A 13,345-nucleotide genomic window follows, 5' to 3' on the forward strand; every position below is an offset into this window, starting at 1 on the left:
TGAAATACAGGCTTCTGACATCTTTTTGCATAATTTTTTCAAAGTGTAGTCACCTCTACTTAAAAGTCTGGATGTTAAAAAAGCCAAACGTGTTTCTTATTACAGATCCGACCCCACATCACGACTCTGCGTAAATACACCTATGGCAAACACATTCTGGCCAAGCTGGAGAAGTATTACCTGAAGAACAGTGCTGATCTGGGGCCAATTGGTGGACCACCAAATGGGATGCTGTAAAAGACAAAGAGAAACAGAAGAAAAATTAAATTGTGAATTATCAAAACCTACAACTTAACTCTAAATGTTCTGATTTTTTTAAATCTATTTATTGACTTTGTTCATCCATTTGTAAAATTTTTATTCTTGTGTATATTTTTGGGGAGTGAATTGTTAAAAAAAATCTCCAGCCCTGATCCGGAGACCTATCAGATTGGATGGCTGGCAAAGCACAGAATGCCTGTATATGATGTAATTGTATCAAAATAGCTGTCACATATTTTGTAAATTTTTACCTTGTAAAGTCACTGAAATAGTTTTTAAAGGGAAAAAGTACAGTATTCTTTTAATACACTGGCTTGCAATCTGGTAGGTCTACCCAGCATCATAGCACAACAGGTTTATAGAGTTGTATATAGAATTAATCCTTATTTTTCCCTTTTGTGTGAAGTCTTTTATACCAGATTAAAAATTGATCAGCTGCATAAACATCATTTAACATGTTGAAAAGTTAAGTTGTATTTTGGTGGTTCACAACATCCTATCCAAATAACAAACAGGGCACAGCAAATTAAAGTAGGGAAGAACAAAACGATGGAAACTTTAAAAGACTAGGTTTTGGCACTTGCTGTGGATACAGGTTTTTTTAAATCATGCCCTAAGGTTTTCTCTAGCGATGTATTAAAAATAAAGTGCTGTATATACTTATATATTTAATTGTTGTACAAGGTAGAGGGATTAAAATGATGGTGGTACTTCTATTCAGCAAAGTACTCTGTTGGAAAAGGAGTGAACCTGTATTAACTTTACAGTCAGTTTTACAATGCAGGAAGAGTAGAGATATGTATTTTTTTATTTTGCATATAGAATTGTAAGGATTTGAAAGTGTTGAGCATTTATTTTGCTTTCTCACTGTAGATGCAAAAAATAGGTAATGATAAAGAGAAGGGGCCACTGAAAAGTAAACTTGATAGCTCAACATTTAAGCATGATTGATTAAATATTCAGATAGCTTTTTGCTTCCTATAAATATATGCATTGTATACGTGTAGTTAATAGGTGTAAGTTTACAGTTTGAAAACAAATCTCTCGTTTCGATGTTTATTACAAAGCCTTGCTAATTTAGTAGTGATGCTTACCTTGGTTGTACAGATGTACATTTGTAAACCTTCATGCTGTAAATGTAATTTGTTTTACTCCTTTTTGGGACAAAAATTTGCATTTTAGTGTATATTCATATCCTCATTCCCTTCTTTCCCCCAGCATATAGTGTTGTATAATGTAAATTTATTTCAGCAAATCAAGAGTGATTTTTTTAAAATTCTATCTTTATATGGTTTCAAAAATATGAACCAGCTTTCTTTTTATCTATTGTGAGAAACATTATGTTTTGTTTATAACATAGCTGTTGAATCTGTTCATATGGACACTTTGGGAAATCAATCTGTTCAAATTTTAAATCAGGATAAATAAGCATAGTAAGAAGTGGACTGAAATATTTGGTTATTACAGAAACCAATGCTTCTTCCATCTTAATAAATGTGGCATGAATTTTTTGTACAGAAGAGTACTGTATTTTTGAATAGCCTTCTCGCAGCGTAAAGCAAATATGTATGATACTGTCGATTTTTTTTCTCTGGACATATGACATTGTAACAGTAACATAAAGATGATGTACATATACAAGCGGCCTTATGTACATTTCCCAATGATCTTTTTAAGGCAGAATTGTGACCATATGTGTATAATTAAAATCCTTTTTAATCCTTTGCCTATGGAAATATTTTGGAAAAAGCTTACTTTGTATATTCAGTTTCTGAAAGATAAAGAAAGTGCTTTGTATGTTGTTGAAGTAAGTATTTTGTGTAAAATGTTCATTTGGATGGCTTAACCTAAAGTTTTGATCAACGTGGTAGTTTGGAAACAATGTCTTGAGCATTGATCAAATAAAAGGCTGTTTTGGTAGGGGTTGTGATCATGAGAAAGAAAACAGTAGTGGTACAAACTTGTATGAGGAATTCTGTCATGTTACTGTTGGTACCAGGGTTACATAACTGCTATCTAGCAGACATCTGAGGCACTGCGTTTCTAATGGTAGTGAGAACTCCTTAATAGGCAAATGGCAAAGTCTCTTCTGGCCTACTTCCAGTGCCTGCATGAAGTGAAGTAGGAGGCCTCGTTATTTTTAGTAAGCACAATTCTAATTGCCAAGTAATTTTTGCATGGCAGTTCACAAAATTCCCCCCCAGAGGTACCAGCCCAGTCATTGGAGCCAGAGCTTTCCTGTAGTCACCCAAAGGATGACTTTGAGCCACTCCCTTGGACACATCAATTCTCAGTGACTGTCTTTACCCTGTGAACCTGTGCCGTGTGTTATAATCCACAGAGCCGGCATTCCTTCAACACCTAAGACAGTACAGCAGGTTTTTGGGGATGTCCAGGCAGAAACTGAAAATGTCTCTGTACTTTGTCCCTGCAGCACTCATGCCATGGTTGAATTTAAACAGTCCTGTAACTGTCATCCTTGGTGCTTTCAATATCTTGAGTATAATCTTCCACTTGCTCTCCTGAGATCATTTGTGCACAAATTCTATCCAGGAACATGAAAATCACTGGATTTCCTTTCAACTATTTTAGGGTTTGGGTAGAACCACTAGACTTTTTGCTCAAGTATTGCTTTTTGATATAGATTGTTTACAGACCAGTTTGATTAGGTTTGACTCCAGGTGGCTCATATTGAATAATGTAATGTTCACGTGTATATACTGTAAAAATCAAAATGAAAATGTGTGAATAACACTGTGTGAAATATATCTGGTCTTGTGTTTTTCCTGTAGGAAAGCAGCCATATTCTCATGTGACTTACCTGTGTCTGTGGAGCTCAGCTTTGGGAAGGTGCTCGCTCACTTGTTCTGATAGGAACTGGGCAATTATTGAAGAACCCTGGATTAGATCATTAAATTTGCAGAGGGCACTTTTGAGCAGCTAAACCTTCTTATTTTATGCAATGTCTTTACTGATGCCTAGTGAAGGCTACAGCCTGGTGACAGTTTCTTTTTACATCCCTGCATTCAGGATGAGTTCAGGAGCATTTGAGGGGGTTAGCTTTCAAATGAGAGAAGAAATTGTTAGCTCTCTGGCATCCCTGGATCCACACTCATTTCTGTTACTGCCCCGGAAATTTTTCAAAAGTCCATTTTCAGCTGAAGGTGTGGACTGACAGCACAGGAAATGAGCCTGGTGGGAAATAACTCACCTAAGGGGCCCCTGTGGACAGAACAGTCATAATGCCCATCCCTCCATCCCTGACTTTTCCATCAGAGCATGGAGAAAATTGAGGTTTTGGGGTCATAATGCTTAGATGTTTTAAAGTGCTGATGCAAATTCAGAAACCAATTTAGTCACTGTTCTCTCTTCTCTAAGGGACGTGCATTTGGAGAGATGCTTATGGCTCACCACAGCACAGCAGCACAACAGTGAAGTTGGGCTCCATGGGAGTGTTTGATGCTCAGCATTCCAATAACTGGCAAAGTGGGTTAACAGTGGGGTGATGACAGCTCCCACCATGTCATTTGGGGAAGCTGAGAGAACGCAAAAGCATTTTAACATCTAGTGACTGGTCATTGAAGCTGCAGATTGCATGCAAGTCATGCACCTGGGGGGAGAACTCAGGGCAAAGGACAGAGCAGCACTGCCCCTGCAGCCAGGGTGGCCACAGCACTCCAGTGAGGAATTCTGCATGGAGCGGTGCCTGAGCATCCTGTGTCCCGAGAGTGGCAGACCCTGCCCCCGTGGTGACACAGTTCTGCTGCTTGAGGAAGGAAAGGGGAGCACCATGAGCTGTGTGGTCTGAGCTGTTGCAGCCCACGGCAGGGCAGGAGTGGCTGTTGGTTTGTTAACACAGCGGTTCACGTCATTCCACGCTGCCAGTACCACCTGAAGTCTCATTAGAGATGATGTGATGAGCTACAGGCAGTGCTTTACTCAGCCCAAACAGTGTCAGATATACAGGCACTATCTGTGCCCAAAGGATGCTGATTCAAGCACCCCTTGGCTTGGGAATGAGGAAGCTTGGTTCCTGTCAGGGATATATCCCTCTTGGGGCTCTGCTTGGTTCCTGATGGAACTAGGGGAGAGGGAGGGAGAACCTGACAAGTGCAGATCCTGCCACCCAGGAAGAGACAATCTGAGATGCTGCAGAGTGAGCCTGGGGTGTTTGCTCTCTTGTGCAGCAGAGCACCCCAGGCGTCCCCAGCTCCAGAAGGGATTAAAAACCAGCACTGTCATCACAGAAAGAGTCACACGTGGAGAGCATGAAAGGATATTTGTCCATCCAGTGTTGATAGTGCTCCAGAGCTGACACACAACATGGGCCTTCCTGAGCTAGTGCAGGAAAGGCAGTAACTGCTTTGGCCAGGAGAATGAACCAGATCCCAACATCGTACATTAGGTGTCAGAACACAGAGGCTGTGGGGTGGGGGAGCGACCACCCTGCACCGAGGCAGGGAGGGGTGGGGAAGACCAAGCTCAGGGATTTACCTGAGCTGCTGGTGCTCCTCAGTGAGGAGGTGCACGGGCGTTTCCTCCGTTGGACGGAGCCTGCTCCCTCTGCAGGCTCGCTCTGTGGTTAGGGAACTTGCCCAGCAAACGAGATGCTTGAATTAGTTTCCATTACCAGCCTCAGGGTTTTGAACCCACCTCCCTCACTTCACAGGCATTTTCCTAACCACAAGGAGCTGGGCGGGTTTACTTTCTACTCCTGAATTTGGGCTGGGCTTTTAGCACAGCTCCAACCATTCATTGCATCACAAAGAGCACAAGATGGAGCATGACTCCTAAAGCACGCAGGTGGGAGTTGGAAGTTCTGCACCTGAGATCCTTGTCTCCACCTCGATTCTCCCAGACTCACTTAATGCAAAATATATCTCGGGAGCAGCATTCCCCCATCATTATCAGACTGGAAACTTTCCAGAGGCTTTATAAAAGGCAGCTGAAATGCAGGAAGACCTATTCTAAAGACCCTCTTCCTTTCATTACTAAGAACAAACACTGGAATAAAACGTTCAGCTTCTCACCAGCATCAGTACTCTGGGCACAGGAGGCCTTCTGTCTCTTGCTCTTCTGCTTGCACAGTGCCTACCCAACCCCAAACTCCCCAGATCTGCAAACAAGAGCCGGGGCGCATTGCAGGTGACACAGCTGGTGTGCAAGAACATCGGGTGCGCGGGGAGAAACCCCTCACATAGCTGAGCCCTAATGAGCTTCGTTTGAGCTTCAGACCTGCCTGGAGGGCTCAGATTTCCTGGCAGCCGCACAGCACCGCAGCCCTTCCTCAGCCTGGCTGCTGGATGGTTTCCCAGCCCAGCCTCGGGGAGCGAGCCCTGCCCCAGCACAGCCGTGCTCAGGTGCTGGAGGCGGGGGGAAGGCTGCCTGCTTGTCTGCTGATCACAGGGCAGGTTCACACGCTGCTGCAGCTTCACAAACACTCGCTCTGAGTACTGGCTGCAGGTCGTACCAGCAGAGCTGCCCCAGTTCCTGAGTGCCACAGAGGAGTGTCACTCGTGGGCACTGGGGGGCATTGGCCAAGCCTGCTGAGCTCCCTCTCCTTACAGGTGATGTTGGCTGTGCCTTCTCAGGCTGTGAGGCCACTGTCTGCTCCTGTCAAAGGGCTTCCCTCAGTGCTGGGGAAGCAGAACAGTTGCAGGTGTCAGGTCCCAAAGTAAAGATCCCCAAAGACATACAACTGTTTACTGAGGGCTAATGGGAACTAAGAAGGGAAGTGTTACAGCAAGGGAACACACACAGGTGGTGGCAGAAAGCACTGGCTAGCAAGGGAGATGATGACAGTACATTTCACAGCTATATTCTCTTCTCCCAAATATAGGCAGCCCATTCCCTGTCTAAACTGAAGGATCAAACATTAAAGGTCCCCCAGTGGGAATGAAGACTTCTCTTTCTTCCCCCGTATAAATCTTATCTCCCTTTCTCTGAGACAGCTAAAATACAACATCAGAAAGTATTTCCATTCTTCCCTGCACAGGATCAATTCAGGAGGAGAGGTTTTGGGAGGCCATCTGTTCATACAGGCTGGATCTTGGAGAAGGATTCAGCCCCTTTGCCTGGGTCTGCCTAGATGCTGTTCCTTGCTCCACACCAGTGTGGGAACTGGCTCCAGAGGCTGGTACAACAACCACAGCAATCACTCAGTAAGCAAGAATGAGAGGGCTGAAGCTGGGCTGAGGAGCTGAGGATGGGCAAACTCAGTGCAAATCACAGAGTCCATTCCAACCCCTTGCATGGAGCGGTGGGATGAATGGAGCAGAGTTCAGCCCTATCAGAGATCCAAGCTATACACTGATCTCTTTCAATAGAGCCATTTGGCTCTTAAAAAGCCTTTTTGTATGAAAGCTCACCATCTTAAGTACTCTAAAACTCACATGATGTCTCCTGTTTCCTTGAAACATCATGTGTCTCATGAGAACTAAGAGTTTGATTATTCATCCCAGTTTGGGAGTCATACAAGTTCACATCCTGCAGGGAAGGGGTCTATCATGCAGCCCTTCCCCATGTGCCACCCCCTCCACATGCAGGGAACCAAAAGTCCAGAGGTCTGATCAGGGTGTTCAAGGTGACCCAGCCCACATTTCTGTGAAGCGCTGCACAGCCCTCACTGGACACTTGCAGAAGGGATACCCTCACAGGGCCATGCAGCTACACCCCACCAGCGAAGCTATGGGGGAAATACCATCCCAGTTTAAAATCAAATCTGTTTAAATGTGGATGCTCCCAGGCAGATTCATCCACTGGGAACAGATCCCGTTGCATCCTAAGGGATCTGGTGCCATTGGAGGAACCCTCGATCATCCAAGACACCTGGGCAGGGCAGGGAAACATTCCCTAGGAGCTTGCCTCAGCCAAACCTTCTATTCCAGCAGAATGTCTTAGATGGCACTGGACACCTTAATATACACAGTTGGTCTCTTCACCTAGAACATACCAGAAATCAGTAAGCAACATTTCAAATCAATGGTTAAAAGGAGGAGGAAGAGAAGGGAGGGAGGGAAGAGAAGGCAGGACTAGGCTCAAAGGGTTTGTTGGGAATGGGAGTGAGAACAACTTTATACTGAAGAATGGAATGGGATGAGAGGTGGTGAAATAAAGCATCTACATCTACACACACACACAAAACTTTTGCAACCACAGTGCAATAAACAACCATAAGGACCTTTTGGATCACAAATAATGGGAGAAGGGATGGGGAAGGCAGAAGGAGCACCTTGAAAACCAAATGATGCTTTTAAAAAGTACATAATATAGTAATAATAGTAAAAAGACACTTTATGCATTGCAAAACCTTCATTCCAGGCCTCCCTGTGAAGTATAGCTAATTTCATAATCACCTTAAAAGAAACCAAACTAAAAAAAAGGAAACAGAATAAAATTTGAGGCAATTAAAATATCTGCGTTCACCCCCTGTTGCAAATATCTTTGTTCACCCAAAGTCAGCACTGTCAGAGTCAAGCAGGCACCAGGCACACATTCCACACTAAGCTGAAACCCCTGGTAAACCCACAGCTTCCTCTCCCCCCACAGGCATGTAGGTCAGCAGTGCAGGACCCAACACTGCCCAGCCAGTGTTACAGCCCCTGCTCCCGTCCTTCCCTCCAGCTCCTCGCCCACGTATGTGCCCTGCTGTGCCCCTGCCCTCCTCCTGTGCCCGTCCCCAGCGGGGCAGATGCTCCCATGGAGGTGGCTCAGCCCCAGGAAGGTGCTGGCAGGCAGACACTGGAGCACAGCTCGGTCTGTGCCTCAGCCTTGCACCTGCACCACCCCTGCAGCACCGATCCACCCCCGGGAGCTGGGGAAAGGCGCTCTCCCAATGGATGCATGGGAAGGGCCAGGGTGAGGGATGAGACAGGATGGGTGGGAGCGGTCGGTGGTGAATCAATGCTCTGACAGCCAGGGCCGGGAGGCGCTTGCACCGCCTGGAGGGGTCGGCCAGGAGTGACGGCACTCATTGCTCAGCCAGGGCTGCCCATGCCTGCGGGAGGGGGTAAGTGGCCCTGAAATGCTAAATGAAGGGTGATAATCGCAGCGAGATGCATCCGTTTAGTTAATCAGGAAGAAAACCTGTACGTTGTGTCGTATCAATTTCACCACTTAGTCACCACTGGTGGCAAGAGGAAATGGTCAAACCTGTGGCTGGCCCCAGAGCCATCGTTCCTCAAAGACCTCCAGCCAGTCCGGGGTCCAGATCACCTCAGCTTGATGAATACATAAAAAAAACCAGTATTTTTTACAATGTTCCAAATATCTGTTCTAATCAGCTGTTACTGAAATGGAACTAAAACCTCTGATGCAGCCTAGCCCTGCTCTCACAACTGCTCTGCTGCAGCATCTGCTTCTCCCAAGACCAGCTTTTTTGCATACGTAGGAGTATTAAACCTGCTTTGGCAGAATTCCTGAAGTTGGACATGCTTACTCAAACTCTCCATGCAGCAGAAACACCTAACTCAAGACACTTGGCTGTTTAAAGGTGACAGTCTTGAAACTTATAGTCAACATGTTTCATGTGGACTGAATAATTCCATATTTTGGCTAAAACACTTTCATTTTTTCCTTCCCTTGGAACTTTTTAACTAGCAGTACCACTCTAGTTTGTGCAGAAACTGATAGCTAACTTCAAGGGTATGTTGTATATTGGGTATGGTCAGAGAGGAACAGGGACCACATTCCACAAGGAGAAGTTTTATTAAAGTTTTGTGCAAGTTATTCAAGTATAACCTATCATAAGATAGAGCATAAGCCTCTATCACAAATCAGGACAATAAAGGAATACAGAGAAGATACAGGAGGCCTTTGACAAGAGATTATACCTCATTTGATCTGGAGTCCCCATCTCCCCCAGGCAAATAATGGGTCTCTGTGACACTGCCAGAGCCAGCTGTAGGATTAAAAATACACATATTTTATTGTCACTTATTGAGGTACTATAAAAGCACCAAGTATCACAGTTCCTATTTTGCAGGGTGGCAGGCAGCTGTACAGAGCCCAACTTCTCTCATGGTCAGAGGGTGTGCAACTCAGGCAATCTGCAAAACTTCTTCTCAGCACTTCCCCACTGAACACATGAAGAAAGCTCCTGTCCCCAGGGGGACCACAGGATCAATGGAAAGCTCCCCTGGAGGAGCAGGATGGCTGCCACAGGGGAAGGCAGCAGGTATCAAACAGGGGGTGCTGTGGAAACAGGGTAGCTCTGTCCTCCCTGTGCTGCCTGCCCTTGCCCCAAAGCTCCCAGCACTGCCTGCCTGTATGTTCCTGGGAGTCATGATACCCCTCTCTCCATGCTCATTTTCATGCCAGGGCAAATCCCATTCTGTGCTCAAATTATTTAGGGTCACAGAGGTCGAGGGATCACGCACTGCAAGCCAGCATGAGTCACCATGAGTGAGCTGCCCTGAGCTGACTATGGGTAAGAGCATCACAGAAAGGCAGCAGAGCATCTCTCTGGGCAAGGGAAAGAACAACAAAAAAAGTGGTTATTCAGGTGAGTGCTTTCAGAAATACCTGCCTAGTCCACAAGCTCTGAAAGTGGTGGGCGAAAATTGTTGAACAGTGAAAGCAGCATCCAGTAGTACAGGAAAAGGCCTCATTAAGAGAGAGCGAGTCAGTCTTTTCTTGTGGGCAACACCCGTGTAACTCCAGGCTAATGGGAAACCCCTCTGTAGGTTTTCATGCACCAGGCCCCAAAATCCAGCTCTGAGGCTCTCTGGAATGAGCGTGCAGGATCCTACCAGGCCCTCACATGCAGCATCAAAGCAATGCAGCTGCTTTTATTACAGCTGTTTATGAAAACTATCACAAAAGTGGCATGCCACTGCCAACTGAGCTTTTGCCAAAGGAAGGTCTGCTTAATTAGGTCAAGAATTATTTGGTTAGTGGCACAGACATATTTATATATAGTTTTCAGTGTCCACACAGAAGTTCTCACTAGCAGAACAAAGGGAAAAGGGATAGAGGAGAAAGAAAAAGGTCAGCAAACTCTTGGGAGAGGCAGCCAAGTTGATTCAATTAGCAACTATAAAGCCAACACTACAGCTACCCAAACACTTGGACCATTACACTTTGCATTGTTTAAGTGGAAATGAACCCCAACCTCTGATTTTTTACAAGAAGATTTATTCTTGTCCAAGTAAGCAAGGTCATCCTTTCCATCAGAGCATTGCACCAGGAGAAGAAAGGAGATCAGAGCAGACATGGCCTCAGGCTAACTGCACACTCCACACCTTAGGGTGGGCCACAGGGAGTCTCCTCCGGTCTCTCACTTCCTGGGAGTGCAAGCCAGGAGGAGATGGAATTGCTCAGAGGTGTCTGACTCACTGCAAAGGTGGCTGGACAGAACAGGCAAAATCAGATATCACTGTGCAAGCAAACTGGGTGTGTTCAGGTGATCCTGCTGAAGTCACAGCGGCATGTGAAAGGGTCAGAATCAATTATTTCTACATCAGTGCAAAAGGACATCCAAACCAAAACGCACAGGATTTGCCAAGGCACACAAGGAGTTAGGAAGAGCTAGCTGTATTTGGTGCCACCAGCCTGAACAAAGAGAAATGGCCTGGTGAGCAGTGGCCCCTGTGTCTGGGGACCCAGAAGATGAGTAGCACAATGGCTGGACAACAAATGTTGCACTCTGGCAGACAAGCTCTTGGTAATCTGAGGCTGAAGATCCAGCTTGCTTCTTCTTCAGACTCGTTCTTAATGCTTGTATTGGTTTAATGGCTGGGCAGATTGCTCCTTTGTTACTGCAAAGAGTTAGAAAGAGAAGGATGTGGTGTGGGCCATGGATAATAGAGGCACTGGCCTGAGGAACTTGAAAGGGGAAGAAGAAGAGAAGCTCCAGGCTAGCAGCAAACGAAACTTTGCAAATCTTCCTGGTCTACACAGTCTCCAAATAGGTCACCAGCCACACTGTCCTAACCTACTCCTGTCAGGACAATCCTTCCTCTTCCTTCTGCAGGTATTTGCTCACTGATCAAAGCTCCTTGTCAGCTCACCATTCTGGGGCACCATGCATGGGAAACCCTGATGTCAAAGGCACTGTCAGTGACAGTACTTTGCCCTTCCCAGACACCATCCCATTTTTTTGGGTGCATCTCCCACCTCACTCCAATAAGTTTCTAGGGCAGACTGAATCTGAATGCATTTAACTAAATATATTTAACATCCTGTTACTGCCTCATGTGTCCAGAGGCACCCTCTTTCCTCTCTGTTCTGTTCAGCAATCACCACAGAAATTCAGGGTTTCACCTAAAGCTTTACTTACATATTATACCTGAGAAGTGAAATACACACAAGAGCTGTGGGTTTCCTGTTCTTACAAATCCCCTTTAGCCAACTGAGCTACCACATAGGGGGAAAACCAGACTTCTTTCTCTGTCACAAAAACAACAACAGAGAAAATGGCAACCATCACCTCGGAAGCCAGTTACATGAAGCCAACCAGAAATAGCACATGTGAGCGGTGAGCTGTCAAGCCCAGCAAGTGGGCAGCCTGGACACTTACAGCAATCTCAATACTTGCACATACTCTAACCTCCCACTGTGTGCTAGGGAATACATTTCTCTTCTCCATCCCAAGATGTCAGGCTGTAGCTTACTTAAACAAGTTTGTCAGCTGATGAACTCTGTGTGAGTCTGTCCAGCTTGATGCCACAGGTACAGTCCAGCCCTTGTTAAGGAACTCAAAGCAGAATCTAACCCTTTTTCTAACCCTACCCCACCTGGTCACAGACCATTAATGAGCCATCTAAGGACACATGGCACCAGGCTTCAGGAGTCATCCATCAGTCACCTGCTCTGCAGGCTGCACTGCTGCTGACGTGCAGCTTGAGGTGAGGACACAGAGTAACAGTGGCACATCCTCACACACTACTGTGGGTGGCTCTGACACCTGGCAAGCCAGGCAGGCAGCTCCTGCTGCTGTGTGACACTCACATTCATCGGGGCAGGGGACAATGGCCTCTGCTCCAGAGCCCAGTGCAGAAGGGTGGTGGTTGCCCAACAGCAGCGGTTGCCATCCCTGCTCCCAGCTCGCCTCTGGTGGTAGCAGAAGCAGTGAGCAGGATTCCTCCCATGGCTGTTTCCTCTCTTCCCATGGCAGCACACAGCTCAAACCAGCTCCTTTTCCCCAAGGAAACTGACTTCAATTGGGCTACACTGCTGGAAGCCCTTGATCCAATTCTGGGAAATCCCCACAGCTCCACTGTACTGGGCAGAGGCAACCAGCTCCTATGATCCCCTGAGCTCCAGGCTGCCAAGAAACTCCTCTCCATACAAGTCTCATCTGGCTTTTCAGCATGGAGCTCTTTTGACTGAAACCACAATACTTAACATGCTTCAATGATCAAGCAGAGGGCACGGGAATGTCACTGAAAACACTTGGCTTCCAAACGCTGCATTGTTCTTCTCTCACCCCATTCACAGATCCTGACCAGAACATCCCAATCATGCTCTAAACCTTTTCTGGCCAATCCTACAAGAAGCACCACAGACCTGTTTGATTGAGGACACACACAGGCCCATGTTGGCATGAAACCCAGCGCCACTCAACCCCAGTACTGCTTGCCACTGCTCCCAGGAATGCTCTGAAAGTGTTCCCTCCCTCCACTGTGCTGCCAGGGTCCACCAGATGCAGCCTTGGCCAAAATGACCCCTGATCCATCAAAATCTGCTGAGAAGGCTGGCTGTGCCCAGCATGCATTTCCTGATTCCCAGTAATGACCATGCAGATGGATGTCACCACCCACCCATCAAGTCTGGGTGATGTTTTCAGCCTCGTGCTCTGCAGGCCCAGCACCAAGCACCTCTGACCCAAGCCCTGTCCCAAAAGTCTCATGTCCAATGTTCTGGTGGCACCAGGTCCAAGACATGGCAGGAAGAAGAACCTGGTGGCCACGGCTCACTTGAGGGAAAAGCAGGGTGGTAGGAGCTGCATGAGTAATTTAAGAGAGAGGGAAAGAAAGCAAGGTAATTATAAGACGTGATAAAATCTCAACAGTTTTAGCCACATTGAATATCCAATTAGGGCTATAAAGCCTTTGGGGCACAGCTGTGGGAAGGGATCCTGGGT

General features: G+C 46.3%; 1 protein-coding gene across 8 annotated transcripts in view; it reads left to right on the forward strand.

Annotated features, from left to right (window-relative positions):
* Positions 1–2,206, forward strand: part of PUM2 (pumilio RNA binding family member 2) — a 68,433-nt gene extending 66,227 nt beyond the window's left edge. For all 8 annotated transcript variants that reach the window (XM_059469717.1, XM_059469713.1, XM_059469715.1 and 5 more), the window contains one exon: positions 106–2,206. In XM_059469717.1, coding sequence (XP_059325700.1) covers positions 106–237 — 132 coding nt within the window. In that variant the 3' untranslated portion in view covers positions 238–2,206. The remainder of the gene's footprint in view (positions 1–105) is intronic.
* Positions 2,207–13,345: the final 11,139 nt, after the last annotated feature.

The sequence above is a fragment of the Ammospiza nelsoni genome, chromosome 3 (assembly GCF_027579445.1).
Source record: "Ammospiza nelsoni isolate bAmmNel1 chromosome 3, bAmmNel1.pri, whole genome shotgun sequence".
Classification (NCBI taxonomy): Eukaryota; Metazoa; Chordata; class Aves; order Passeriformes; family Passerellidae; genus Ammospiza; species Ammospiza nelsoni.